Genomic DNA, 24,944 nt, shown 5'->3' on the forward strand with positions numbered 1-24,944 from the left:
TGAAGTTTTAATGTAATCCTTGCGACTGACAGTTTTTCCTGTGTAGAGGTGTATTTTTCCACTTAGTAACATGACTTATATTTTGCCTATTTTTTACTGTATATAGTATCTATACATTTGACACAAGATATTTGTGCAGTGTTTGACCAATAAAATGTTTTCTGTGAGCCGTTAGGGCAGAGGATAAGAGCTCTGTAGGAGGCACACAAGAGTTCTAAAGGGCTATAAAACGTGTTATAGAAAAAAAAATAAGAATCTAAAGAAAAATAACACATTTTTGGTATTTTTGTTGGATCCACCAAAAGAAACCTCACTCCCAAAATAGTTTGTCACTGTTTACTAAATGCTACTAAACTTTGTGGAGCATATTAGAACAGAGATCAAACTCAGCTCAGCTCTCTTCAGCCATGTGTAGTCTTAAAACAAGAAAACAAAGCTATAATAATAAATTAAAAGCAAATTAAAGCAACAGTGTTTTTATAGTTCCGACATGGAATACATATTCAAACAAGAATTTTTAATGTGAACTTTGGGAAATGTAAAAAAAAAAGAAAAAACTTTTACCTTCCAATAAATCTTCTCAGTATATTTAGCTAAAAGAAAACACACTGTCACTGTACACTCTATAAAATACTGCAGTCTTTCCTCGGCATATCCTTGAATATTAAAATAACTATCTAAGCACTGAATACAAATGCAGTTTATACCCAGCAAATGGCATGGTGTTATACAACAAAATGTACTGTAAGTCAGTAAATGATACAGCCCATTGTCAGGCCTTGCAGACCTTCAGAAAAAGAAAACAGAAAATGAAGACATGATGGGTCATGGTTAGAGGGCAACAACAGAAGAAATATTAAGGTGAAGATTTTTCAATTACACAAAAAGGATGAATATCCACCCTGTACAACAAGTATCCATTTTAACTGAACATAATAGTTTACAGGTCTCTTTCATTGCACAGTCCAAAGGTGTCCACAGATAACATCCTTGATGAGTTCACTTAACACATCTTCCAACTATTATTCTTTCTCTATTTCTTTCTCTCCGGGAACCATCACCTTATCGTGGTGGAGAGGTTTGTGTGTCCCTATGAACCTGAGGGCTGTGTTGTCTGGAGCTGTGTGCTCCTGGTAGGGTCTCCCAAGGCAAAGTGGTCTCAGGTGAGGGGCCAGACAAAGAATGGTTCAAAAACCCTATGAGCCAACGAGGAAGAGGTGAAGTTACCCTGCCCGGAGGAATCCCGGGGCCCCCGTCTGGAGCCAGGCCCAGATGGCGGGCTCGTCAGTGAGCGGTGGCCGGGTTTGCCACGGAGCCCGGTCGGGCACAGCCCGAAGAAACAACGTGGCAACTCCCTCTCCATCCCATTGGCCCACCACCTGTGGGAGGAACCGCTGGGGTCGGGTGCGCTGCCACACGGGTGGCAGTAAAGGTCAGGGGCCTCAACGGACCAGACCCGGGCAGCAGACGCTGGCTCTGGGGACGTGGAATGTCACCTCTCTGTGGGGGAAGGAGCCGGAGCTTGTGCGGGAGGTGGAGCGCTACCGGTTAGATCTGGTGGGGCTTACCTCTATGCACAGTCTCGGTTCTAGAACCATACTCCTGGATAGGGGTTTCTTCTCCAGAGTTGCCCAGGGTGTGAGGCGACGGGCGGGAGTGGGGATACTCACAAGCCCCCGGCTGAGCGCCGCTATGTTGGAGTTTACCCCGGTGGACGAGAGGGTCGCCTCCCTACGCCTGCGGGTTGTGGGGGGTAAAACTCTGACTGTTGTTTGTGCATATGCACCAAACAAGAGTTCGGAGTATTCAACCTTCTTGGAGACCTTGAGTGGAGTCCTGTATGGGGCTCCAGTGGGGGACTCCATAGTTCTGCTGGGGGACTTCAACGCACACGTGGGCAATGATGGAGACACATGGAGAGGCGTGATTGGGTGGAACGGCTTCCCTATCTAAACCAGAGTGGTTGTTTGTTGTTGGACTTCTGTGCTAGTCATGGATTGTCTATAACGAACACCATGTTCGAACATAGGGATGCTCAGAAGTCTACTTGGTACCAGAGCACCCTAGGCCAAAGGTCAATGATCGATTTTATAATCATTTCATCTGATCTGAGGCTGTGTGTTTTGGACACTTGGGTGAAGAGAGGGGCGGAGCTGTCAACTGATCACCATCTGGTGGTGAGTTGGGTCAGGGGGTGGGGGAAGACTCTGGACAGACCTGGTAAGCCCAAACGTGTAGTGCGGGTAAATTGGGAACATCTGGAGGAGGCCCCTGTCCGACAGACTTTCAACTCACACCTCCGGCGGAGCTTTTCGTACATCCCTGTGGAGGCTGGGGGCATTGAACCCGAGTGGACAATGTTCAAAGTTTCCATTGCTGAAGCTGTGGCTAGGAGCTGTGGTCTTAGGGTCTTAGGTGCCTCAAGGGGCGGTAACCCACAAACACCGTGTTGGACACCGGTGGTCAGGGAAGCTGTCCGACTGAAGGAGTCTTTTCGGGATATGTTATCCCAGAGGACTCCGGAGGCAGTTGCAGGGTACCGAAGGGCCCGAAGGGCTGCAGCCTCTGCCGTGTGCCAGGTGTGGGAGAAGTTCGGAGAAGACATGGAGAAGGACTTTCGGTCGGCACCAAGGAGCTTCTGGAAAACCGTTCGCCACCTCAGGAGGGGGAAGCGGGGAACCATCCAAGCTGTGTACAGTAAGGATGGGACGATGTTGACCTCAACTGAGGAGGTAATAGGGCGGTGGAAGGAGCACTTTGAGGAACTCCTGAATCCGACTAATACGCCCTCTATGGTAGAGGCAGAGCTGGAGGATGATGGGGGATTGTCATCAATTTCCCTGGTGGAAGTTGCTGAGGTAGTTAAACAACTCCACAGTGGCAAAGCCCCAGGGATTGATGAGATCCGTCCAGAAATGCTTAAGGCTCTGGGTGTCGAGGGGCTGTCCTGGTTGACACGCCTCTTCAACATTGCGTGGAAGTCTGGGACGGTGCCTAAGGAGTGGCAGACCGGGGTGGTGGTTCCCCTTTTCAAAAAGGGGGACCAGAGGGTGTGTGCCAATTACAGGGGTATCACACTTCTCAGCCTCCCCGGTAAGGTCTACTCCAAGGTGCTGGAAAGGAGGGTTCGGTCGATAGTCGAACCTTGGGTTGAGGAGGAACAATGCGGATTCCGTCCTGGTCGTGGAACAACGGACCAGATCTTTACTCTCGCAAGGATCCTGGAGGGAGCCTGGGAGTATGCCCAACCAGTCTACATGTGTTTTGTGGATCTGGAAAAGGCGTATGACCGGGTCCCCCGGGAGATACTGTGGGAGGTGCTGCGGGAGTATAGGGTGAGGGGGTCCCTTCTCAGGGCCATCCAATCTCTGTACAACCAAAGCGAGAGCTGTGTCCGGGTTCTCGGCAGTAAGTTGGACTCGTTTCAGGTGAGGGTTGGCCTCTGCCAGAGCTGCGCTTTGTCACCAATCCTGTTTGTAGTATTTATGGACAGTATATCGAGCCGTAGTCGGGGTGGAGAGGGGTTGCAGTTCGGTGGGCTGGGGATCTCATCGCTGCTTTTTGCAGATGATGTGGTCCTGATGGCATCATCGGCCTGTGACCTTCAGCACTCACTGGATCGGTTCGCAGCCGAGTGTGAAGCGGTTGGGATGAGGATCAGCACCTCTAAATCGGAGGCCATGGTTCTCAGCAGGAAACCGATGGAGTGCCTTCTTCAGGTAGGGAATGAGTCCTTACCCCAAGTGAAGGAGTTTAAGTACCTTGGTGTCTTGTTCGCGAGTGAGGGGACAATGGAGGGGGAGATTGGTCGGAGAATCGGCGCAGCGGGTGCGGTATTACATTCAATTTATCGCACCGTTGTGACGAAAAGAGAGCTGAGCCAGAAGGCAAAGCTCTCAATCTACCGGTCAGTTTTTGTTCCTTCCCTCACCTATAGTCATGAAGGCTGGGTCATGACCGAAAGAACGAGATCCAGGGTGCAAGCGGCCGAAATGGGTTTCCTGGCGTGATGGCTGGCGTCTCCCTTAGAGATAGGGTGAGAAGCTCAGTCATCCATGAGGAGCTCGGAGTAGAGCCACTGCTCCTTCGCGTCGAAAGGAGCCAATTGAGGTGGTTCGGGCATCTGGTAAGGATGCCCCCTGGGCGCCTCCCTAGGGAGGTGTTTCAGGCACGTCCAGCTGGGAGGAGGCCTCGGGGAAGACCCAGGACTAGGTGGAGGGATTATATCTCCAACCTGGCCTGGGAACGCCTCGGGATCCCCCAGTCCGAGCTGGTTAATGTTGCTCGGGAAAGGGAAGTTTGGGGTCCCCTGCTGGAGCTGCTACCCCCACGACCCGATACCGGATAAGCGGACGAAGATGGATGGATGGATATTTCTTTCTCAGTTTGCTACACACTTTCTTTTTATCACTTTAACCCCCCCTAACCACAAACTTCTCTCCTCCTTACCATCAGTTCATACCTTGAAGCTGACATACTGCAGGTGGTTGGAGTACCTTTTGATTATCTGTTTGATGAGTTCTGGGTGTGTGGCCTTCAGGTAGTAAATCTGATTCAAGTGATCTGACGCTCGCAGAAATATTCTTCATTTGGTTAGGCTTAAAAGTAATACTTCACCCTCAGAATGATCATGTGTATATTAATGTGTTACCTTGAATTTTTTTTTTGTAATCAAATGTTTTTATTACAATCAGCAGCATGTTACAGGTAACAGAACATACATGTTGGAATCTTCTCCTTATGAGGTCATAAGGAGCAAGGTTACCTCCACTTTCTGTGCTTTGCCCACCCAGATAATTTGGTCCACCCAGGAGAGAGAAACATCATGGCTTTCAAACGAGCAAAGTGGCAGTTGGTCAAGGCCAGGGGGGAGAGAGCGGGATCATGGAACCTACAAAATTTATCTGGGGTAATATATTCATTTTTACAAGGGAAATTTGCGCCTGTAGCGAATTAGGAAAACTCGCTCATCTTTCCAAGTCTCTCAGAACCGCATTCAGCATCTCGGTATAATTGTGTTTAACAATGCGATTCAGCGAGGGGAATATATCAATACCTAGGTACCTGAACTGCTTAACAGATGGAATAATCGCAGGTAAAGCAGTTGTCTTAGCTGCCTCATTCAGTGGCAACAAAGCCGATTTTGACCAATTAATATTAAATCCTGAGAGCGCTCCAAACTCGTCTAATATCGTTAAAAGGTGAGGGGTAGAATGTAGTGGGTCTTCAAGGAAGACCAAGACATCATCAGCATAAAGTGCCAGATGATGTTTTGTGCTTTTAACAGTGATAGGTTTTATAACTGGTGACAGCCAAATCATCTGTGCCAAGGGTTCAAGTGAGAGCGCAAAGAGGCTTGGGCTTAAAGGACAACCCTGGCGAGAGGATCTCGATATCGGAAATGAAGCGGAGCAGAGATTACCTGTAAGCACCATCGCTGAGGGATTTGCATATAGAACCTTAATTCATTTTATGAAGCCCTCCCCAATGCCCATCACCTCCAAAACTGACTACAAAAAGGACCATTCGAGGCGGTCGAACGCCTTCATTGCATCAAGTGATAATATAGCTAACGGGGCTTTAACGTCCACCGAAGCGTCAATCACATGTAGCAGCCGTCGGACATTATCCGAGGCTAGGCGCGACTTAATGAAGCCAGTCTGGTCGCAGTGCACCAGTGATGGAACGTAAAACTGCAGGCGACGGGAGAGTACCTTGGCATCGATTTTAATGTCAGCATTCAGGCATACCATTCAGGTGGTATGCCGTAAAGGCCAGGGGATTTGCCCTGTTGCATGCTATGGACAGCAGCCTTGAGATAAAATATAAAAGTTTATTACAAAAAAGGAGCATGTACATTAAATTAATTGTATATCTCTGATGATATACAGCTCTTTTCCATGGGAAACATCAAGATGACACTGCATTTTTACAATAAATAAATTCAGAATACAGTTGCAGAACCTTATCAAAAATCACATTGTCTCATTCAAACATGAGACAAAAGATATTTTTTTCGAAATATCAAATTATTTTTCACTGATAAAAATGTCCTGCTGTTAATAAATTTGACTTTGGGAACTCATATCTTGAAAAGTCTAAAATGTCAATACATCTCAGTCTTTCCAACCTGTCTTCATCGTAGACTGTATATAAAGATGAACGGCTTGACAGATTCCCAATAGAGAATAGATACCCGAACCGAGCCGGACAGATATTTAGAAATGATGTTCGGTTTCGGGTCGGGCTCGGTCACATCAGCGCGATAAGGCATTGAACATTTTAAATTTATACGGCTTATTATGTAGGTGTGTTAACGTGCGCTTGTTGACATTTCCAAATGCCTTCCTACAGTTACTTAATAAAAGCGGGCTTTCCACACAAACAAATGTGTCATTAGTATGAGGGAAAAAAAAGAGATTTTAACTGTGTCGGGCAAGGTTCGGGTTCAGTTACTGCTCTGTCGGACGCGGGCCGGGCTCAGAGAGAACAATGCGGCCAGATCTGCACTCTAATTCCCAAAAGTGAAGCCAAACGTCTCAAACGCCCCCTGGTGGCTGGCTGCAGTATAGCTCATAACATCCCCGCCCCCTTCATGTTAGTGGATGGGACATGGGCTAAACTAAAAAACCAAAGTAAACATCAAGTGATTTTTGCCCCAAAGATTGTTTCTGTCATTTTAGGTAGTTCTTATGACGTTGTTTTGTTTAAGTGTTTAATTTTCTGATAAGTTAGGTTTTATTAGTTATTTGATGCTATAAAAACAGGGTGAAACGTCATGATTGACTTGCAATTGGTCAGGCGGGATGTTGATAACGTGGCTTCACCGCCCGATCACTACTGCGCAGCCTCTGGCTCCAAAAAGTAAAATATGCCAGCGCCCATGTCTGGAATATTTTGGCTTCACTTTTGTACAGTGGGAGGAAGTGGAGATGGATAGTCCATGTTTGTAAACAGTTTATGGTATTGGTAGTAACTGTATTTAAAAAAAAAAAAAAAAAAAAAATGCCCATTGGAGTTTTCTTGTAAACAAACAAATGTTTATGTTTACAGTCTGTGTTCATTACCAAGACTAATTGTGTGTATTTTTGAAGTTTAACAAACATATTTAATGCATTTTCTTTCCTTTTTCTTAAAAGTTTGAAACCTGTTTTGTTTACATCCATGTTTACTGGCTTGCAGTCTTCTTATCCACTGTCTCACAGTGACTTCACATTAGTGTGTTTTTTTTAAATGTTACCTGTTGATAGTGAAACCGGCTGGAATGTGTGCAGGACATGTGCATTAGAGCAAACAAAACTGGGAACCACACATAACAACATTGCTCTATAGCGTTGAGATCATTAACCTCAACGTCAAACCTCCAAAGGGAACCTTTAAACATAGCAAGAGGAAAAGGAATACAGAGCAATGTACTTTGTCATTTGCCATCTATATGAAAATGAACATGAGACGCTTTAATATCAAACCTTCTTCAGATGGTGGCTTGAAAGGTAAAGCTATTTTTTTTTCAGTCAATCAACCTGACAGAAAGAAATAAGGCCGCAAAGTGGAGGAGTTGATTTTAAATCCCATGGTAGAGGAGATCATATTTGGGAATATTTTGTGGATCTATGGGACTCTGGACAATCATCTTCCCACGCATGGCTCCTCTGTATATGACTTCAATCAGATCCATGAAATCTTGTTTGGTCTTGAAGCTGCCGACAAACTTGGTGTGATCTGGAGAGCTGAGAACGAAGATAGGGTCAATCTTTGGTAACTATGGTAAATATGCAAAAGCCAGCTTCTCAAATGTAAATACGTGTTGCTTTTCTTAAACTACATAGCTTTGGGGTATGGACTGTTGGCTCCATGAGTTGTAACATTGTCACATTTTATAGACTACATAATGAATTGATTAATTGTAGAGTTGTAACAATGACTATTAGTCCATCAACAGAAAATGAATTGCAGATTAATTTGACTTTATTTATTACTGAATTAATAATGACTTAAACAATTAATAGATTATCATAATATTATGATAATCTATTAATTATGATTTATGGTAATTTGTCACCATTCTCTGACATTTTGTAGACCAATACTAATTTGAGAAAATAATCAGCATATTAATTGATAACGAAAATCGTCAGTTCCAGTCATAGACCGTTAATATGGTTTCAGTCCTATTTTTTATACATTTTGACGTAGAGAATAATACATATCGTTATATTACTTATCATACAATTACAACCTCAGTAACCTCCGTCCACTCACCCATAATCCACTTTCATGTGCTGTCCGTTGAAAAAGAAAACAGTGGAGGGGATGTAACTGATGTCAAAGTATCTTGTGTAGACAGGAGCTTTATCCACATCAACAATGTAGATGGACGCCATGTTGCTTAGGCCATGTGCAGTTTTTGACAACTAAAATGAACATAAATGACAAATTAGCAAAAGCACAATAGTCGTGACACTTAACAGGCGTTTGATGAGTTCTTTGCATTGGCTAATGATCCTGCTTACAATCTCATCGAGCTGGAGACAAATCGAGTCTTCGTCTCTCCCAAACCTCAAAACTACGACTTTCTCTGCTACGCATTTGATAACTTCATCTATGTCTTTTTTGCACGTTAATTTAGGCAAAAAAAAACTCATTTTCGAGGCTAAGAAGTTAGCTTTCCCTTGTTGTGCTAACAGGAGGAAATTACGTCATTATTGCTGTGCGACACTGTGAAAATATCCGCCTGGAAACTACATCCAATTGACTTGAGAATAAAAATGGTTATTATCATTATCGACCCGTCATAGGGAGTTTAAGCTACAGTAAAAGTGTATTCGTTGAATTATCGTGTAATGGTCAGCTAGATAAACATTTAAAACCACACAAGCTGTGTCATGCCCTGTATATATGGTCATGCCATGTAGTGGCATTTTACTACGACACATTACAGCGTGACACCGTTTTAACAACGTGACCTTCTATCTCCTAACATTTTACAAGCACGAGCGCCGTGACAAGTGGAAACATCTCTGGGACAATTTAGGACACAATATGCAGATGGCACTTTGATGCTACATTTTCATGACGGTGGACAACGGAGAGAACCGCGTTGATTACACTTTTTGTTCCGTTTAAATTCATAGGGACAGTCTTCCTCGTTGTAGTACTTCTGATACAACTGCAGTTTAATATATTTTATCGCGATGTTACGGCTCTTCACTAACCAGGGGTTTTATGAACTCTGTAAATGCAGTCATTTTGTGGCATCCTGTGTTACCAAGAGGCAAGTCATCAAGTCAAGCCAAGTCCGTGTTCTCCCAGTCTGCAGCGCCGGTCATCACCGACTAACGTTACACATCCCTGCTCGCCTCGTCAGTACTGGGACCCCAGTGTGGAACGACGCCCTCCAGCCAAAAAGAGAGAAATCTGAGCAAATGCACACACTAGATCTGGACAAATGGAAATCTGTAATGAGAGCCCAAGCGGCATCAGAAGAGAAACAGCAAGTCAACGATGAAGAGGAAGCAAGTGATGAAGATGAAAACCTCAAAGATCCAGGTGGTGATTTAAAGGACAGTTCTTCCCTGGAGGCCACTCGGGATCTGGTTGCAATGTGGCGGCAAGCTGGGAAGCTCGTACCTCAAGAGATGACTGAAGAAGAGGTTCAGACGCTGGCAGGGCTCACCACCAAGTCCTCCAGGAAGAAGTACCTGAAGTACCTGGCCATCAAGGAGGGCCACAAAAGGGCCCGTAAGGAGAAGCAGCAGCAGAGGAAGGCAGAGAGGGAAGCCTCCATGGAGACGAGAAGAGGACGGGACAGTGATGCAGAGGACGAGAGAGGACCTGAACTTAAAAACACATTGTTCCTCCAGTTCTGGGGGCGCACCCTGGACAAGCTCCTGGCCTGGAGGAGCGCCCAGGCCATGCTGTTTGATCAGCCTCTGGTGTTTGACATGAGCTATGAGTCCAACATGGCCAGGCGGGAGTTAGAGAACACCGTGTCCCAGCTGATGGAGGTTGAAGGGTGGAATCGGCGTGCCACTGAGCCCTACCACCTCCACTTTTGCAACCTGAAGGCGGACGGGGCCTACCAGAGCGAGCTGCTCAAACGATATGGTGCAGAAGCCTGGGACCGCCTGCTCATCACCTCCTCTGACCAACAGCATGTGGAGCTGTTCCCCCGCGAACAGCTCGTATACCTCACCGCAGATTCCCCCAATGTCCTCCGCAGGTATGACCACTCCAAGGTCTACATCATTGGAGCTCTAGTGGACAGGTCGATCCAGTCAGGCCTGTCACTGGCCAACGCCAAGCGTCTGAACCTGGCCACAGCCCGTCTGCCACTGGATGAGTTCCTCCACTGGGAGATGGGGGCCAAAAATCTGACTCTCGACCAGATGATCCGCATCATGCTCACCGTCAAGGAGACGGGGAGATGGGAGGAGGCGTTGAAGTTCGTGCCCAAGAGGAAGTACGATGGCTTCCACCAACAACAGACACCGAAAGAGATTACCAAAAAGGTCAGGGGAGTCACAAATCCCGGACCAAGACAGGATGGTGAAAGGTTGTTAAGATCTGGAGAAAGAAATAGTGAGAGGACATTTAAAAATCCGGGCCAAAGTCTTGACCGGTCCCATAAAGAGTCTGGGTTCAGTAGTAGAGACAGAATGGCCGCACTGCCCAGTGACAGAGAAAACAAACCAGCTGCAACCAGAGTACGGACATCATTTAAGAGCAACATGGAGGGAAGAAAAGGTCCAGGCAAAGGCAAGATGTGGTGGGGTGACGAGTGAAGGCAACAAAAATGTAACTTGGGATAAAAAAAAGGACATGTCTGTTTTACAAGCGCTGTCTGAGGAAATGTCAAAAACTGAGACGAGTTGTAAATAAAGTGTTGTGATAGATTGTCACTGGTGCTTACGGACTGCTTTTGTCTTCCAGTTCCAATGCAGGGTTATAAACGACAAGAACAAGACATTTAAAGAAACTACTTTGGTCTTTATTTTGGTCTGACATGGATGAAAAAAAAAAAAAAAGATGTATAAATATTTGTTATGGTGTGCTTTCACTAACTTTTACGGTCACCATTAATGCAAACTTTTCCAAACAGATGTGTAAACTACAATATTATACAACTTGGGTTTAGAAAATCGCAAAAAGTCATGTGCAATACATTACTCGTCATTTCATAGTGTATTCTGAGGCAAAAAAAACACATTCTTAAAATGAATTACAAAAACATCACCCAATAGGAATGACATAAGAAAAAAATAGTAATTTCAAATATTGGATTTTTTTTTTTTTTTTTAAATGTTGCTTTAAATTTTTTTCTAACACCACACAAGTGTGTACAATAATAATCTATTGTAGTCACTTCCAAAATATTCAATGTATATTATAACGCCTTTGCAGCATGCATTGTACAAAATATATTAATTCAATATAATAGCACCATCATATCGAGAAATTGGGGACAGCCCTGCAGTACAAGAGGCGGCATCACTTATGCAGGTAAGGAGCACGTGCAACGGTACAATTAGCTCAACGTCTGTTAACTTCCTGGAGGGTGTTCCCATAACAGTCGGCCCGGTCAAAACTCAAAACGTATCAATACTAGGGTTGGGCATCGAGAAAATCGAATTACGATTCCAGTAGAATCGTTTCTTCATTGGAATCATTTAGAGGATTTGGTTTCAAATCCGATCGTCGCTTCCCGATTTAACATGCGCAAGTTTTGGTTTCGGAAGCGGCCAGGCGCTTGTTGTGTTGCAGCCTTGGAGCACAGTAAGCAGTGCTCTAGTGTGGCTTTATTTCACATTGAAAAAGGTCTTGTCAAACTGAAAATAGGCATGTGACCCGTTTCAACTGAAACAAAATCTGAATCGAGAATTGGTAAGAACCGGAATCAGAATCGTTAAAATCCAAACAATGCCCAAACCTAATCAATACAGCCCGTTTGCTCCATTATTTGCACATTGAGTTATTAGAAGATTATGTAAATAACACGTAAGACCTTATATTCAAGTTTGAATAAGCAGACACTGTCTGTTCACCACGTAACACTGACTCATCTTGACCTCACAATAAATAGCCTTTTTTTTCCAATAGTTTAAACCAGACTACAATGGCTCTGAAAAGCATTCGGTTTTCGGCACTTTCACATCATAATCCCTGAACAAACTCCCACTTTTTTTTTTTTTTTCCCCAGGTTAAAGAGAGCAAAATTAACAGCAGGTTGATCAAGTTTAAAAACATCTGAACTTGTGGAAATCCAAAGATCAGAGATGCAACGCACTAAAATGGGTAGCTGATACAAAAAGAAATGTCTGCTGGAGAAGCTCACTTTTGGTGTCGACTGAAGGAGCAGAAGTTGACACAGAACATTAATATCCCCCCCAGAATACACTCCTGTTCAGATCTCAAGTCATTTCGTAAAAAGCTCCGATGCTGCACTGGTGCTCCTCCACCCAGCTACAGCACCAGGATGTCTCCGGTGCAGCGCTCGCAGCAGTTAAAAGTAATGTTCTCGTAGCGGGTGTATGGGTGAAACCTGCCGATGCTCTTCTTATTGCTGAGAAAGTTTGAGGGGGTGGAGTCGCTGAGCGGAGGGTCTGCTGTGTTTTCTGAACAGGAAATTGGATCCAAATTCTTCAGCACCTAAGATAGAAAACAGACAAAACATTTGTGAAGCCCTGGATGTCACGACAAAGAGAGAACGGTCAGATTTCTAAACGGATGTGAAGTTGGTACCTTCTCAGCCATCTTCTCGGCCGGAGTGCTGCAGAGCTGCTCCGCCGTGGCGCTGCTGCTCTTCACCACCGCGCTGCTGGTGTTACCCAGCAGGTGGGAGTTGATGGCGTCTGCTAGCTTGCGATTGGCTGCCGCCAGATCTCCGGTGCTGAGGGGCTGCGCGCTGGGGTAGTACGTCTGCGGTCTACCCCACTGCAGGGACACCAGGAGCTGCTCCAGAGATCTGAAGACAGAAAAGCGAGCAACCGTCAGCACATCATCATCTATGCTAACAAAATGTGGAAGGAGGTGCAAAAAAAAAAACTCTTGAAGGGCCTTGGCCTTTGGCAGCCACACTTTAGTATCAGTGGCTCAGCTGTGAACCCGGAACCTTAGGTCTTCAAGATTTCTGTTCCGTTTGCCTCGGCTAAGAGGTAACGTTCAGCCAGCTATCTCTGAACGTTGTGTACTGTAGCTCCTCTATCGTTAAGCAGTGCGATAGGTTCTCTCAGCAGGATCCTCGTTGCTGCGGAGATTAGTTGACAGGAGGGCAGACTCCTTTCCAGTTATTTGCCATGAATGGTTCATTTCTTAACAGAGGCTAAAGTGAAGCCTCTAAGTGAACTATAATGTAATACTGTATTAAGATGCAAAACCAAACGTTCTCTTCATTTCTAATATTAAATGCAAATTTGGGCAATTTTTCAAACTTCTTTTGAATTTGGTAAAATTAAATCATTACATGTCACAAGTGTTTATTCATTCATTCCTGCTCTTATTATTTATATCATTCTATTATACCTACTGCTATAATAATAATAATAATAATAATAATAATAATAATAATAATAATATTCTCTCTCGCTCACACTCCTTTTGAATGGTTTCATTTTAATTTATTATTATTAATAATATTTTTTTTAATTGAAATTTTCTGTCAACAGTTACAGTGTCAGGTTTTACACACTCCACAAAGCAATTATTCACATATCAGTGTCCTTATTGTCCAGTGGTGATGGTGGTGTCCTCTTGCTGTGTTCTATAATCTGTCCATTTTTCCTGAAATTGTGTCTCTTGTAATCGTAGTTTATGTGTAATTGTTTCCATTACAAATACTTCTTCCACAGCGCTCACCCACTGCTCCACGTCGGGGGTTCTGCTTTATACCATAACCTCGTTATTGCTTTTTTACTTGCCGATAGCAGAACTTTAACAAGATACTCATTCTCTTTTTGAATTATATCTTGTGTCAGATTTCCCAGATAAAGTACCTTACCAAACTTGGGTATCTCGTATCCTAGAATTTTTCTTAAACCCCGCCATATTTTATCCCAATTAATAGCCTTTTTTAACAAATGCACCGGACACCTAGAGTAGAGTGTTTACTTTGTAGGAAAGTGGACCTACGACTTTATTTATAATTAATAAACACGTTGAATTTAACAGAGTTCGAGTGTTCCTCATCTTTAGGATTTTTGTTGGGGCATTTTTTTTTTATTAGATAAAAGTTAAGTGCAGATAGAGGGGAAAGGGGGGACAGAGAGCGGGGGTGACACGCAACAAAGGGCTGCACGTCGGATGCGAACCCGGGCCGATGCCAAGGACTCAGCCTACATGGGGCACACGCTCTACTGGGGTGAGCTTGAGGTCACCCCATCTTCAGGATTTTGAAGTTGCAAGCTACTGTAGTAAACAATATACTTATGGATATATATATGTATGTATACATGTACCTGTGAGTGAGCACCATGTCGCTGGAGAACTCTTCCCTCTCCAACAGCAGGTCCTGGATAGCTCCTTGGGCCTCCCTGGTCTGTCTCTGCAGCGCTGCTCTGGCATTCGTCAGCTCCTCTGCCATGACTCTGAGGAGACAATGACAACATTGATGCAAGTGTTTTGATCAGCATGATAACGTTTAATTACGTCATCTCAGATTGATCCTTGTAGAAGAAGAATCTTTTTTTTTTTATTGTTGATTTGTCCTCCTCCAGAAAAGCTGAAGGGTCAGATGCTTGAAGGATGAGAGCACAGCAGCTGGTAGTGCCCTGAAAACGTAACGTACTATCCCTTTCCATCATTTCTTCATTCATTCATTCATTCATTCATTTCCAACCACTTCTCCATTTCATTTGTCACACAATTGTTTGGTCCATGTCATACCTGCTGGCCAGGAACTTGCTCCTCCAAACATCACACTGGATACTCATTCGCTCCAGCTGCTCTGCGGTGTGTGCCAGACTCCGGCCCAGAGCCTCGTTCTCCAGAATCAGCTGGTTCTTCTCCCGCGACATACGCTCAAAGTGGTACTGAAGGTCATCACCCACCGATGCCACCAGCAGTTTCTTCAGCTCACGGTTCACCTGGCACACGGATCAAAGTTACCAAAAACACTTTTACAGCTGTAAATGTGTGCATGAGGAAATAAACTTCTTTTTATATTCACTTAAATGCATGTAATCACTGAAAAGACAAGAATACAGTGCTCTCTTAGTCAACTGAAAGGAGCATGATTATATTGTATATATTGTACAATTTGGACAGAATGATAAATTCAAGCAATTTTTACATCGCTATACCGTTCAAATTATCCATAATTCCTGCATGGTTTGATACATGAAACTAGGGCTGGCAATAGGGAGAAAAATCAGATATCACAATATTCTTGACCAAATACCTTGATATCGATATTGCGGTGATATTCTAGGGTTGACAACTGGTGCTTTAACAAAATATCTTCACACTTAGATTTTAGATAAATAATCATCAGTAATGTGGACATAATATCTAAGTGGGGAAAAGACAAATAATAGAACAGCTAGAACAGGCTGGTAAGTTCAGAAAATGACATCAATTTACTGTAATGCAGCCTTTAAAACCAGTAGAAGAAAACACTTATGTCATATCACGATATTACGATATCCAAAATCTAAGACGATATCTAGTCTAATATCACGATATCAATATAATATCGATATATTGCCGAGCTCTACATGAAACAGCAATAACCCCAACTGTGCAAAGCCTAGTATGTCTAATATCTTAATAAAATGTATCTGCTTCATTTGGGGCCTTACCTCTGTCTGCACACGGAGCTGATTGGAAAGTCCTTCCTTGTCCTGCAGCAGCCTGCGTTCAGAGTTCTGCAGCTTATCCAGCTGTCCTCTCCAGTCCTCCACCAGAGGCAGCGGGGGAGAGCCCTGCTCCTCAGCCTGTTGCCCAGCCTCCCCTTTGCCCTCAGCAGGTCTTGTACGGGTGTGCCGGCTAATAGCAGCACGTGGGACAATGATCCTCACAGCCTCCACCTCCGTGCAGGCCTCTCGACTCACCCTGCCCAGGTGGAGCACCCCGAGAGGCTGGGGGGGAGCAGGATGGGTAGATTTGGGACAGTGTTTGGGGCTAGCCACCTTAAGAAGGGGAACTGCAGACGGACCTGGTGGCAGTGTCTCCGTGTTTACCTCCAGGATGGCGGGCGGTTTTTCTGTTTCCATGCCATCGCCAGTGCCTCGGATAGGCACACTGGCACGGCCTGGAATAAATAAATATAGCCACGTTTACACTTTGAACTTAAAAGTGATCTGAGACGTGGACCGCTCTAAATGCAGGTGTGAACATTCCTATAAAACACACCGTTTATATTGCACAACAAAACAGCTGATTTGCCAATGCCAAATAACACAGACAAAGACTCCAACACGTGCTATGGTATAGCCACCAAATCCCTCCTCCAGCATGTAAGGCTTGGTATTGAACTTACAGCTGTTTGTGTTTAGACAATATTAAAAAAACATACTTTTTGGCTTCTCATGTTAAATAAAAATTATTATATTTCTCAAAGTATGGTTCGGACAAGGTTTTGATATCAACACATAAACTCTGAATGGGCACAAGTATTGAAACATTTCAAATAACACCCAGCCATAGCTGTATGGATGAGTGGAGATGTATGTTTTCTGTGTTTAGCAGCGGTTACAAAATCTGAAAATCAAGTGATCACTTAAGATGCCGTATGTTCACGGTATCATTTTAAAGTTGTAATGAAAGACAATCTTCATCGATCTAAACAGGCTAACTAACTATGAAAGCTGGATAAGAAGGAAGCAGTTCCCCAGTGTAATAACCTTAACATAGATTCCATGTAAATGCTAAACGGTAAACAGAATGAAAACATAATTATTACTGATGATCCTAACTAAAAGTAGTCCCAAATTAAAACAATAACGTCACATACCTCTCACAGCAGCAGTCATGGTGGAGGTGGTGGTAGTTGAGAAGGAAGTCCGTTAGAGTTCAGGTGAAACCCGGCGACTCGTCGTCCTGTGACAATTAACAATGGAGAAAGCGTTTTGTTGTTAACATCTCTAGCACTCAGTGTAGTGACGGCGATCAAAGACGGCCGCTGGTCAAAAGTCAGGTTGAACAGCCGAGGTGCTGATAACGTTAATGTTACACGATAACGGTAGCTAGCTAACTTAGCTGGGTAGCTAACGTTAGCTAGCTGTTTGCCGAGCAGGGTTGACGGTAAAGAACAACCCCAAGTTAAAGTTACGTTAACGCTATCATGATAGCTGCTTGCTACACGGAAAGACCCTTTCCAGTAGCATTATCTGGGATCAGATTTGGGAATTCAGACAAATTGTTAGAGAACATACCAGCCGGGAACTGGGTCCAACCTCCTCGATTAATTCGCTGGTAAGAAGCTGCAAGCAAGCTGTTTATTTTGTCACCGGACACAGTTGGCCTGATTTGACGAGTTGAAAGGGGCGATTAGTGCCCTGGATTAGGTGTCTCAGGCAACGCTTCCTGTCCAGAAACCGTACAGAAACACCTCCTCTTTTGCAAACTAAAGGCCGCAGGGAGTGCACTCTTCGGCACTGTGCATCGATCAATACTACGACTCGTTGGTCTAACTTTTCCCCGGACAATATCTACAACAAAGACATTTTGTCGGAGCAGCAGCAATCGAAGATTTAGCCTGACAGGCTAAATCCAGGAAAAATAACAATTGAAAGTCAACTGCCCCATCCACGGAAACTGATTTCTGATCGGTTGCCGTGTTGTTCCAAAAATATTAGCTACTCACGAGCCGTATATACATTATCCTTAAACGACTCTGGTTCTACCGTAATTCTGCTTTCAGAGAAAACAGTTTTCTCATTCAGAGAAACGAATCGCTGCCCGAAACTGGTGGTGTAGCTAGCTATACAGGTCTATGGGTGTAACAGCTGAATATAACGCGGAACCTTCATGCGTAGTCAAGTAACGTTATTGCTCCCCGGACAGAAATAGTGTAACAGTCAACAATAAACGTTGAAAAGTGCAGCAGTTTGCGCCGTGCAGATTCTTATTTTCCACTTTAGTGATTTCGGAGTTGATGAGTTGATATGAGAACATGCTCAGATAAGTGAAGCACGATTCATTTGTTTTTGTGTTTCAGTTTTTAATATTCACAGTATTTCGGTTGAGGTTCGGTTATAATGGGAGTGCATGGACTCTGGAGGCTGCTGGAGAGTACAGGGAAACCCATCAACCCTGAGACTCTGGAGGGAAAGGTCCTTGCTGTTGGTATCCTGACTTGGTTGTGATCTATACATCTATCTTTCTATCTGTCATTGTTTGAGCAGGGTCCCGTCGTCTTTATCTCTCTGTCAGATCATGTCTTGTAACTGACTGTCAACCTTAACCAGACCCTTCCAGACATCAGTATATGGCTGAACCAGGCAGTGAAGGGGGTGAGGGACCGTGAAGGCAACAGTGTCCAGAACGCCCACCTCCTCACTCTCTTCAACCGCGTCTGTAAGCTGCTCTTCTTCCGCATCAGGCCAGTCTTTGTCTTTGATGGGGACGCACCACTGCTGAAGAAACAGACTCTGGTACGTCCAATGCTGTCACAAAGTGCCACATGAGCAGTCTGTCTGTGTAAAATGGGCAATATATCGATATTATATCGTAATCGTGATATGAGACTAGATATTGTCTTAGATTATGGATATCGTAATATGACATAACTTTTGTCTTTTCCTGGTTTTAAAGGCTGCATTACAGTAAAGTGATGTCATTTTCTGAACTTACCAGCCTGTTCTAGTTGTTCTATTATTTGCCTTTACCCACTTAGTCATTATATCCACATTACTGATGACTATTTATCAAAAATCTCATTGTTTAAATATTTTTAAACAACACTTAGATATCGTTGCGTATCGATATCAAGGTATTTGGTCAAAGATATCGTGATATTTGATTTTTCTCCATATTGCCCAGCACTAGGATGGCGATTCCCATATATTCTGTCATTTCACATGGCCCTGGCTCTTCTGCAGGCTCTGAGGAGGCAGAGGAAAGAGGAGTTGAGCCGGGAGTCGAAACAGACCAATGAGAAACTTCTCAAAACATTCCTGAAGAGACAAGCGATCAAAGCTGCACTTGGAGACCGCAGGTAAGAGACCGTGGCAGTGTGCAATGGAGGGATGGCAACAGCAACCTCTCTACTTGCTTACTGTCTGAATAAATAATTTCTTAAAAACTACAAGGTGAACTGTGTACTCTCCTACCGCCACAGTAAGGATCCTCTACCCAGCCTCTCCACTGTGAGGAGAGATGAGGTGGACGACATGTATGTTCTACCAGCCCTGCCAGCTGCAGAGGAGAAGGACCAAAACAGGTCAGAGGCCTGGAGAAGATTACTATTTGCTAGTTATAGTAAATAAAGTGGCAATTCAGTCATATTATCTATAGTACAGTCCACTCCAGAGTTTTAAATCCATTGTTTTCTAAACAGTTGAGGTGGCTGGAAAGCTTTTTCATCTTCACATGTGTTACGTGTTTCAGATAGGAAAGTCAAGTTAACACTAACTTTGCATGAAGGAGCACACAAATTGTATTGTTTTACACAATTATTTCACCTACAATACTGACATAATCATTTTGAATGTGTTTTGTTCTTGCAGTTCCGAGGAGGAGGAGGAGGAGGAAGAGAAAGAGTTGGAGGAGACGGACGACGGCCATCACATGTATCAGGTAAAATTATTACATGCACAAGAGCATCAAATTCTATATCACCAACACCAACTAAAATAGCTTCAAATAGTTTGTTTTTTATTCAAAGCAAACATCGATGGTATTTTGGCTTTTTAAATAGTATTTTCATATTGCTTGGTTGTTGTTGGATCCTGGTCTGGTCCTGGCTGTGTAGCAGTAAAGTGTTTTCGCTGAGTGAAATTAGCAGCGAAGGCCTCTGTTTAGGGATCATATCTTCTTGATCGTTTCATAAAACTCTACTATGTGCCAGTGTGTTTCTTATTTAGAGTCGTGTCCAAAAAAAAAAAATCCTCACATTATTACTATCTTCTTATGCTGGTTGGCTTTATCGCCCAGCCTTTCTCTGTGTAAACGCCCTGTTTGATAATTGACATTTAAAGCCAGATTGCTCATTGTGTCTTAGGGAGAACTGTATGAAGACCCCAACTCAGTGGACATTAACTCAGAGGAGTTTGCCAGCCTGCCTCCTGAAATGCAACACGAGATACTCAAAGACATGAAAGAGTTCTCCAAAAGACGTCGGACCATGTACCACAAGCCCCCAGAGGTACTAGTAGCTCTCATTCGCGGCACACGCACACACTCGCCCATCTCACCCATCTCACCCATCTCCTGCTCTTCAGCACAGACTCCTCTTCACTTCTCTTAGCATTCAGGAGACTTTTCACAGTACCAGCTTGCTGGCCTGCTGCAAAGGAACAAGCTAAACCAGCGACTGCAGGGTGTGGAGAAAGAGATGAGCCAGCAGAGCACCGGCAACGCTCCACAGCTCTGCCAACTGGACGGGGACCAGCAGAGGCATAGCGTAGAGTCACACCGACTGGTTTCAGAAGACTATTCCCACTATATCCTTATTAAAGGTGAGGGGAGCTATGATGGTGTTTACTCAGTCAAAGGACCATAACAGGTTTTCAGTATTTAACAGGAAAAGTATCAATTATCGGTTTTAAACGTGTCAAAAACCTGTATTATGACAGTGTGACTTTAATATAAAGTAAAGCAAAGAAATTGTTTGGTGGGATTTAAATCTCTGCAAGAACATTTGGTGCCATATTTCAATCTAGGGTTGGTCTGTGGCTAAGAAATGCATCTATAACCTTCTGATGTGTTTTAGACAGTGGTTGTTGTAAAGTAAAGGCTGATTTGTGGAATGGGCCAAATCCGAAAAATGCAAACTTGTCTTCATTTTCATATTAGAAACACCACTCCGCTTTTTCTACACAGGCCCCAATAAGAGCGAGACTGCCCCCGAGAGCCGACCCGCAGCCGCAGCCTGGTCTGGGAGCTCCCTGACAGGCTGCGAAAGACGAGCAGCGGACAGACCTGAGCCACTGTGGCGTCCTGCTTGCGAGGACGAGGCAGAAGCGCAGGGTCCCTCCTCAAAAAACTCCAAACCCTCTGTCTTCAAACCGTCTCGGGGAGACACCTCACCTCCCTCACCTCGTACGCTCAAGGCGATCCAGGCTGCGATGAGCGACAGCTCAGACGAGGAGAAGGTGGACCGTGATAAGGACGGCCGTGTGTCCCCGCGCACCCTGATGGCAATCCAACAAGCTCTAGCGGAGGAGGAAGATGGCGCTGCCGTACACAGCACTCTACTCAGCAGCACATCCACCAAACTGCAGGCGAATATTCATCATCCTGGGCCACAAGTGGTCATCAGCAGCTCAGAGGAAGAGCCAATATCTGAAGATGTGAGCCCTTTGCCTAATGAAAGATCCGATTGTAAGGGGAACCCAACAGGCCAAAGCTTACACATGAAAGATGGTTTGTTTGTTAGTAGTTCTGAAGATGAGATGGAGAGTGTGATCGGTCAGAGAAATGAAGCACTTCGCTTTGTGGCGCAGCAACAAACTCCTGAGACAGAGATGAAGTCAGAAGAGGAGACAAAGAAAAGGCAGTTGACAGAGGACATACGGACGGGAAGTAGAGGACAGATGGAGAAACCAGAAGAGCTGGAGGGATTGAACACAAAGCCACGGGCTGCTGCTGCTGCTGCTTCCAATCAAAACGCATCATCCATTAATCTCGAAGCTCAACTATTTGGAAAACCTCTCCGTGCAGAGACTGAAATTCATCCTGCGTTGTTAACGCAGAGGAGCAACGAGATGATTGGAGCTCAAGGGGAAAGGAATGGAGATGATGGGAAGTCGGAGGGCAGCGAGGAGAGCGAGTCAGAAGGTGCGGTAATAGTTGGGTTTAAGATCACACTCATTCGTCATAGTCGTATCCAATTTAAATTCATTCATCGCATATATTGGGCTAAAGTTAGGTAAGCAAAGATCAAACCGGAGATAGATCCTACATGTGATAGGTGCAGGCAGGCCCCAGCTTCTCCGCTTCACATGTTCTGGCTTTGTCCAAGTTTGACTTGTTTCTGGAAATTTTATTTTTAATTCTATGTCAGTTGCACTGGGCTCTGTAATTAACCCTTGTGCCCACTTGTTGCACTTTTGGGTCTCTCCCCAAAAACGGCAAATTCTTTCAAACCTCCATAACGGTGCGCTCGCCTTCTGTACTTTAATAGCCAGGCGATTGATTCTCCTTAATTGGAAGTCAAGCCAACCACCTACTCATATAAAATGGGTACATGACTTAATGAGCTGCATCCATCTTGGAAATATAAGATATCTGAGAGATGGGAAGCAGGAGAAATTTAGGACGATTTGGAACCCATTCATTTCCTACTTCTCTTCTATCAATGCCACTGGGATCACTCCCATCCTGCCTTCACTGTCTTCATTTGTCCCCAGCTGATACCCTAGAGACTAACCCCCCTTATTTTGTTATGTTATTTTAATTATTTTAATTAATTATTTTCAATATTTTCTATATATTTGTTTATATTTTTTTGGTTTTTGCTTGGTGTGATAGTAACATCATAATTATAGTTTTTCTTCTTCTATAGAATAACTGCAATTGCCATAGAGGATGTGATTGTTGTTCAATATGTAGCTATGTAGCTAAGTTACATAAAGAAAAAAAAAAAAAGATCACACTCATTCATAACTTCTGAAACCAGCAGATATTAACGGAAGGGCTTTTTTTTTCTTCTCAGAGAGCTTCATCGAGGTGTCCGACGAAGAATTTCCAGAGGAGGATGCAGACGACTCCCTAGTAGTGCCGGGAGAGAAAGGGTCTCCAGATGAGGCCCGTAGAGACGAGACCAAGCAGGAAGAAAACCCAGAGGAAGGTTTGACCAAGGCTCCAGCTGCTGCTTTGGAATTAGAGGAAGAAGATGACAAAAAGAGACGGACGGAAGAGAAAGCGCTAGAGGAGGGAACAGAGACCGAAGAATCCAGCTCAACTCCAGCAATCAATGAATGGGAACACTTTGATGTGGTAAGCTTTCGTGTCAGTATTGTTTAGACACGCAATATTTTGCCTATAATGATAACTATTTTAAAGAATATAAAAGTCACCCTTAAGATTTAAAACCGAAAAGTGTGTGTGTGTGCATGTGCGTGTGCGTGTGCGTGTGCGTGTGCGTGTGTGTGCGTGTGCGTGTGCGTGTGCGTGTGTGTGTGTGTGTGTGTGTGTGTGTGTGTGTGTGTGTGTGTGTGTGTGTGTGTGTGTGTGTGTGTGTGTGTTGCAGGATGAGCTGGAGGCGCTGGAGAGCTCTCTGCAGGTGGAGCAGAGCAGCCTGAGGGAGCTGAAACAGCAGCAGGAGAGGATGGCGAACACGGTCACTGGACAGATGCACCTGGAAAGCCAGGTGAACCCGAAAGACACTGTGACATCACATCAGGACATACGGACACATCTAAACCACAAATGCACTCCACTCCTCACACTTATCCTTAAAGGTCCAGTGTGTAACGTGTTTAGTTCTGTGTTGCCCGTTCGCAACTTTTTCATGAATATTTACCTTCCACCATCAATTCCAAGTATTCCTTTTGGCTTGAAATTTTACATTTGCATTCACATGAACTGGGGTAGACGCTCCACATTCATGCGCCATCTTGAAATACGTTATCCGGTAAGGGACATACAGGACATACTGCTCCGCCTTTCGCGTTTTCGCTGTCACGCGATAAACTCACTGGTGCTGCTAATGCTGCTAATGGGTATCGTAGCTTCCCGGCCCCGGAAAGTAGAGCTGGGCAATATATCAATATTATATCGAAATCGTGATATGAGACTATATATCGTCTTAGATTTTGGATATCGTAATATCGTAATATGACGTAAGTGTCTTTTTTTTGGTTTTAAAGGCTGCATTAGAGTAAAGTGATGTGATTTTCTGAACTTATCAGACTGTTTTAACTGTTCTATTATTTGCCTTTACCCACTTAGTCATTATATCCACATTACTGATGATTATTTATCAAAAATCGTTTAAATATTTTGTGAAAAGACCAATAGTCAACACTACAATATCGTTGCGGTATCAATATCGAGGTATTTGGTCCGAGATATCGTGGTATTTGATTTTCTCCATATCGCCCAGCACTACCGACAAGTTTGAAGAAGGAAACATGGAGGATCACACGTATTCAAAATCCAAATTTTAGGAACAGGAGTCTTCTTCTTCGCCCCGAGAAAAAGAAAAAGGATATTGAAAAGAACAAGAGACAGTCTTTTTGAAGCGTGAAGGCTACCGTAGCTGCCATACGTACTTTGAACTGCGTGGTGCGAGAGAGTTGATTGCGATATATGATCTCAGCGCTAGATGGGAGAAATTCCTACACATTGGACCTTTTAAGGAACTTATGAGCTGCTATCCAAGAATTTTCACTGTAAAAATAGAATACAAATGTAGATACACATGCATGATATATGACAACCTGGAGAAGGCGACTGGGGAATGTTACTCAGTACTATAGTAGTCAGTATTACTTTACAATCCTTGGGGTAAGTGTGCGTGTGTGTCAACTAACTCACACTATTAAATATCACAGGCTGTCAGCATTTTCTGCCTTCTAACATCACCACGTAATGTAAAACCTGTAAAGTGGTATTCTTTATTAATCCCCTTGTCTGTTTTGATAATGCTGCTAACAGCAAAGGTATTTCTCAGAGGACTGCCAAAACATGCACATACTAAAAATTTTATAGTTATAAGATCACAGTGCAAAACATAATCTTAATAAGAAATCAGCATAACCCTGATGTGTGCGGATTAAAGGTGCAGTAGGTAAGACTTATAAAACTAACTTTCTGTCATATTTGCTGAAACTGACCCTATG

General features: G+C 44.0%; 4 protein-coding genes across 4 annotated transcripts in view; 2 read left to right on the forward strand and 2 right to left on the reverse strand.

Moving 5' to 3' along the window:
• Nucleotides 1-7,416: 7,416 nt before the first annotated feature.
• Nucleotides 7,417-8,840, reverse strand: txnl4b (thioredoxin-like 4B). The gene is made up of 3 exons (XM_028576518.1): nt 8,514-8,840; nt 8,263-8,414; nt 7,417-7,730 (listed from the first exon to the last, which is right to left on the reverse strand). Exons 1-3 carry the CDS (start codon nt 8,643-8,645, stop codon nt 7,565-7,567), a joined length of 450 nt encoding a protein of 149 aa, XP_028432319.1. The 5' UTR covers nt 8,646-8,840; the 3' UTR covers nt 7,417-7,564.
• Nucleotides 8,761-10,901, forward strand: trmt10c (tRNA methyltransferase 10C, mitochondrial RNase P subunit). The gene has a single exon (XM_028576456.1). The coding sequence runs from the start codon at nt 9,195-9,197 to the stop codon at nt 10,782-10,784; it is 1,590 nt and encodes a 529-aa protein (XP_028432257.1). The 5' UTR covers nt 8,761-9,194; the 3' UTR covers nt 10,785-10,901.
• Nucleotides 10,902-12,194: 1,293 nt separating this feature from the next.
• On the reverse strand, nt 12,195-17,954 carry blzf1 (basic leucine zipper nuclear factor 1). Its single transcript, XM_028576468.1, has 7 exons — nt 17,370-17,954; nt 16,949-17,034; nt 15,795-16,246; nt 14,881-15,080; nt 14,454-14,582; nt 12,742-12,964; nt 12,195-12,648 (listed from the first exon to the last, which is right to left on the reverse strand). Exons 2-7 carry the CDS (start codon nt 16,965-16,967, stop codon nt 12,463-12,465), a joined length of 1,209 nt encoding a protein of 402 aa, XP_028432269.1. The 5' UTR covers nt 16,968-17,034; nt 17,370-17,954; the 3' UTR covers nt 12,195-12,462.
• The window catches only part of ercc5 (excision repair cross-complementation group 5), a 12,623-nt gene continuing 5,248 nt past the window's right edge, over nt 17,570-24,944 (forward strand). The window contains exons 1-10 of the mRNA XM_028576445.1: nt 17,570-18,282; nt 18,415-18,590; nt 19,038-19,153; nt 19,277-19,378; nt 19,665-19,734; nt 20,159-20,302; nt 20,405-20,615; nt 20,980-21,936; nt 22,814-23,097; nt 23,351-23,470. Of these exons, the coding sequence (XP_028432246.1) occupies nt 18,195-18,282; nt 18,415-18,590; nt 19,038-19,153; nt 19,277-19,378; nt 19,665-19,734; nt 20,159-20,302; nt 20,405-20,615; nt 20,980-21,936; nt 22,814-23,097; nt 23,351-23,470 (2,268 nt within the window). The 5' untranslated portion in view covers nt 17,570-18,194. The remainder of the gene's footprint in view (nt 18,283-18,414; nt 18,591-19,037; nt 19,154-19,276; nt 19,379-19,664; nt 19,735-20,158; nt 20,303-20,404; nt 20,616-20,979; nt 21,937-22,813; nt 23,098-23,350; nt 23,471-24,944) is intronic.

This window comes from Perca flavescens, chromosome 1 (genome assembly GCF_004354835.1).
Source record: "Perca flavescens isolate YP-PL-M2 chromosome 1, PFLA_1.0, whole genome shotgun sequence".
In the NCBI taxonomy this organism is placed as follows: domain Eukaryota; kingdom Metazoa; phylum Chordata; class Actinopteri; order Perciformes; family Percidae; genus Perca; species Perca flavescens.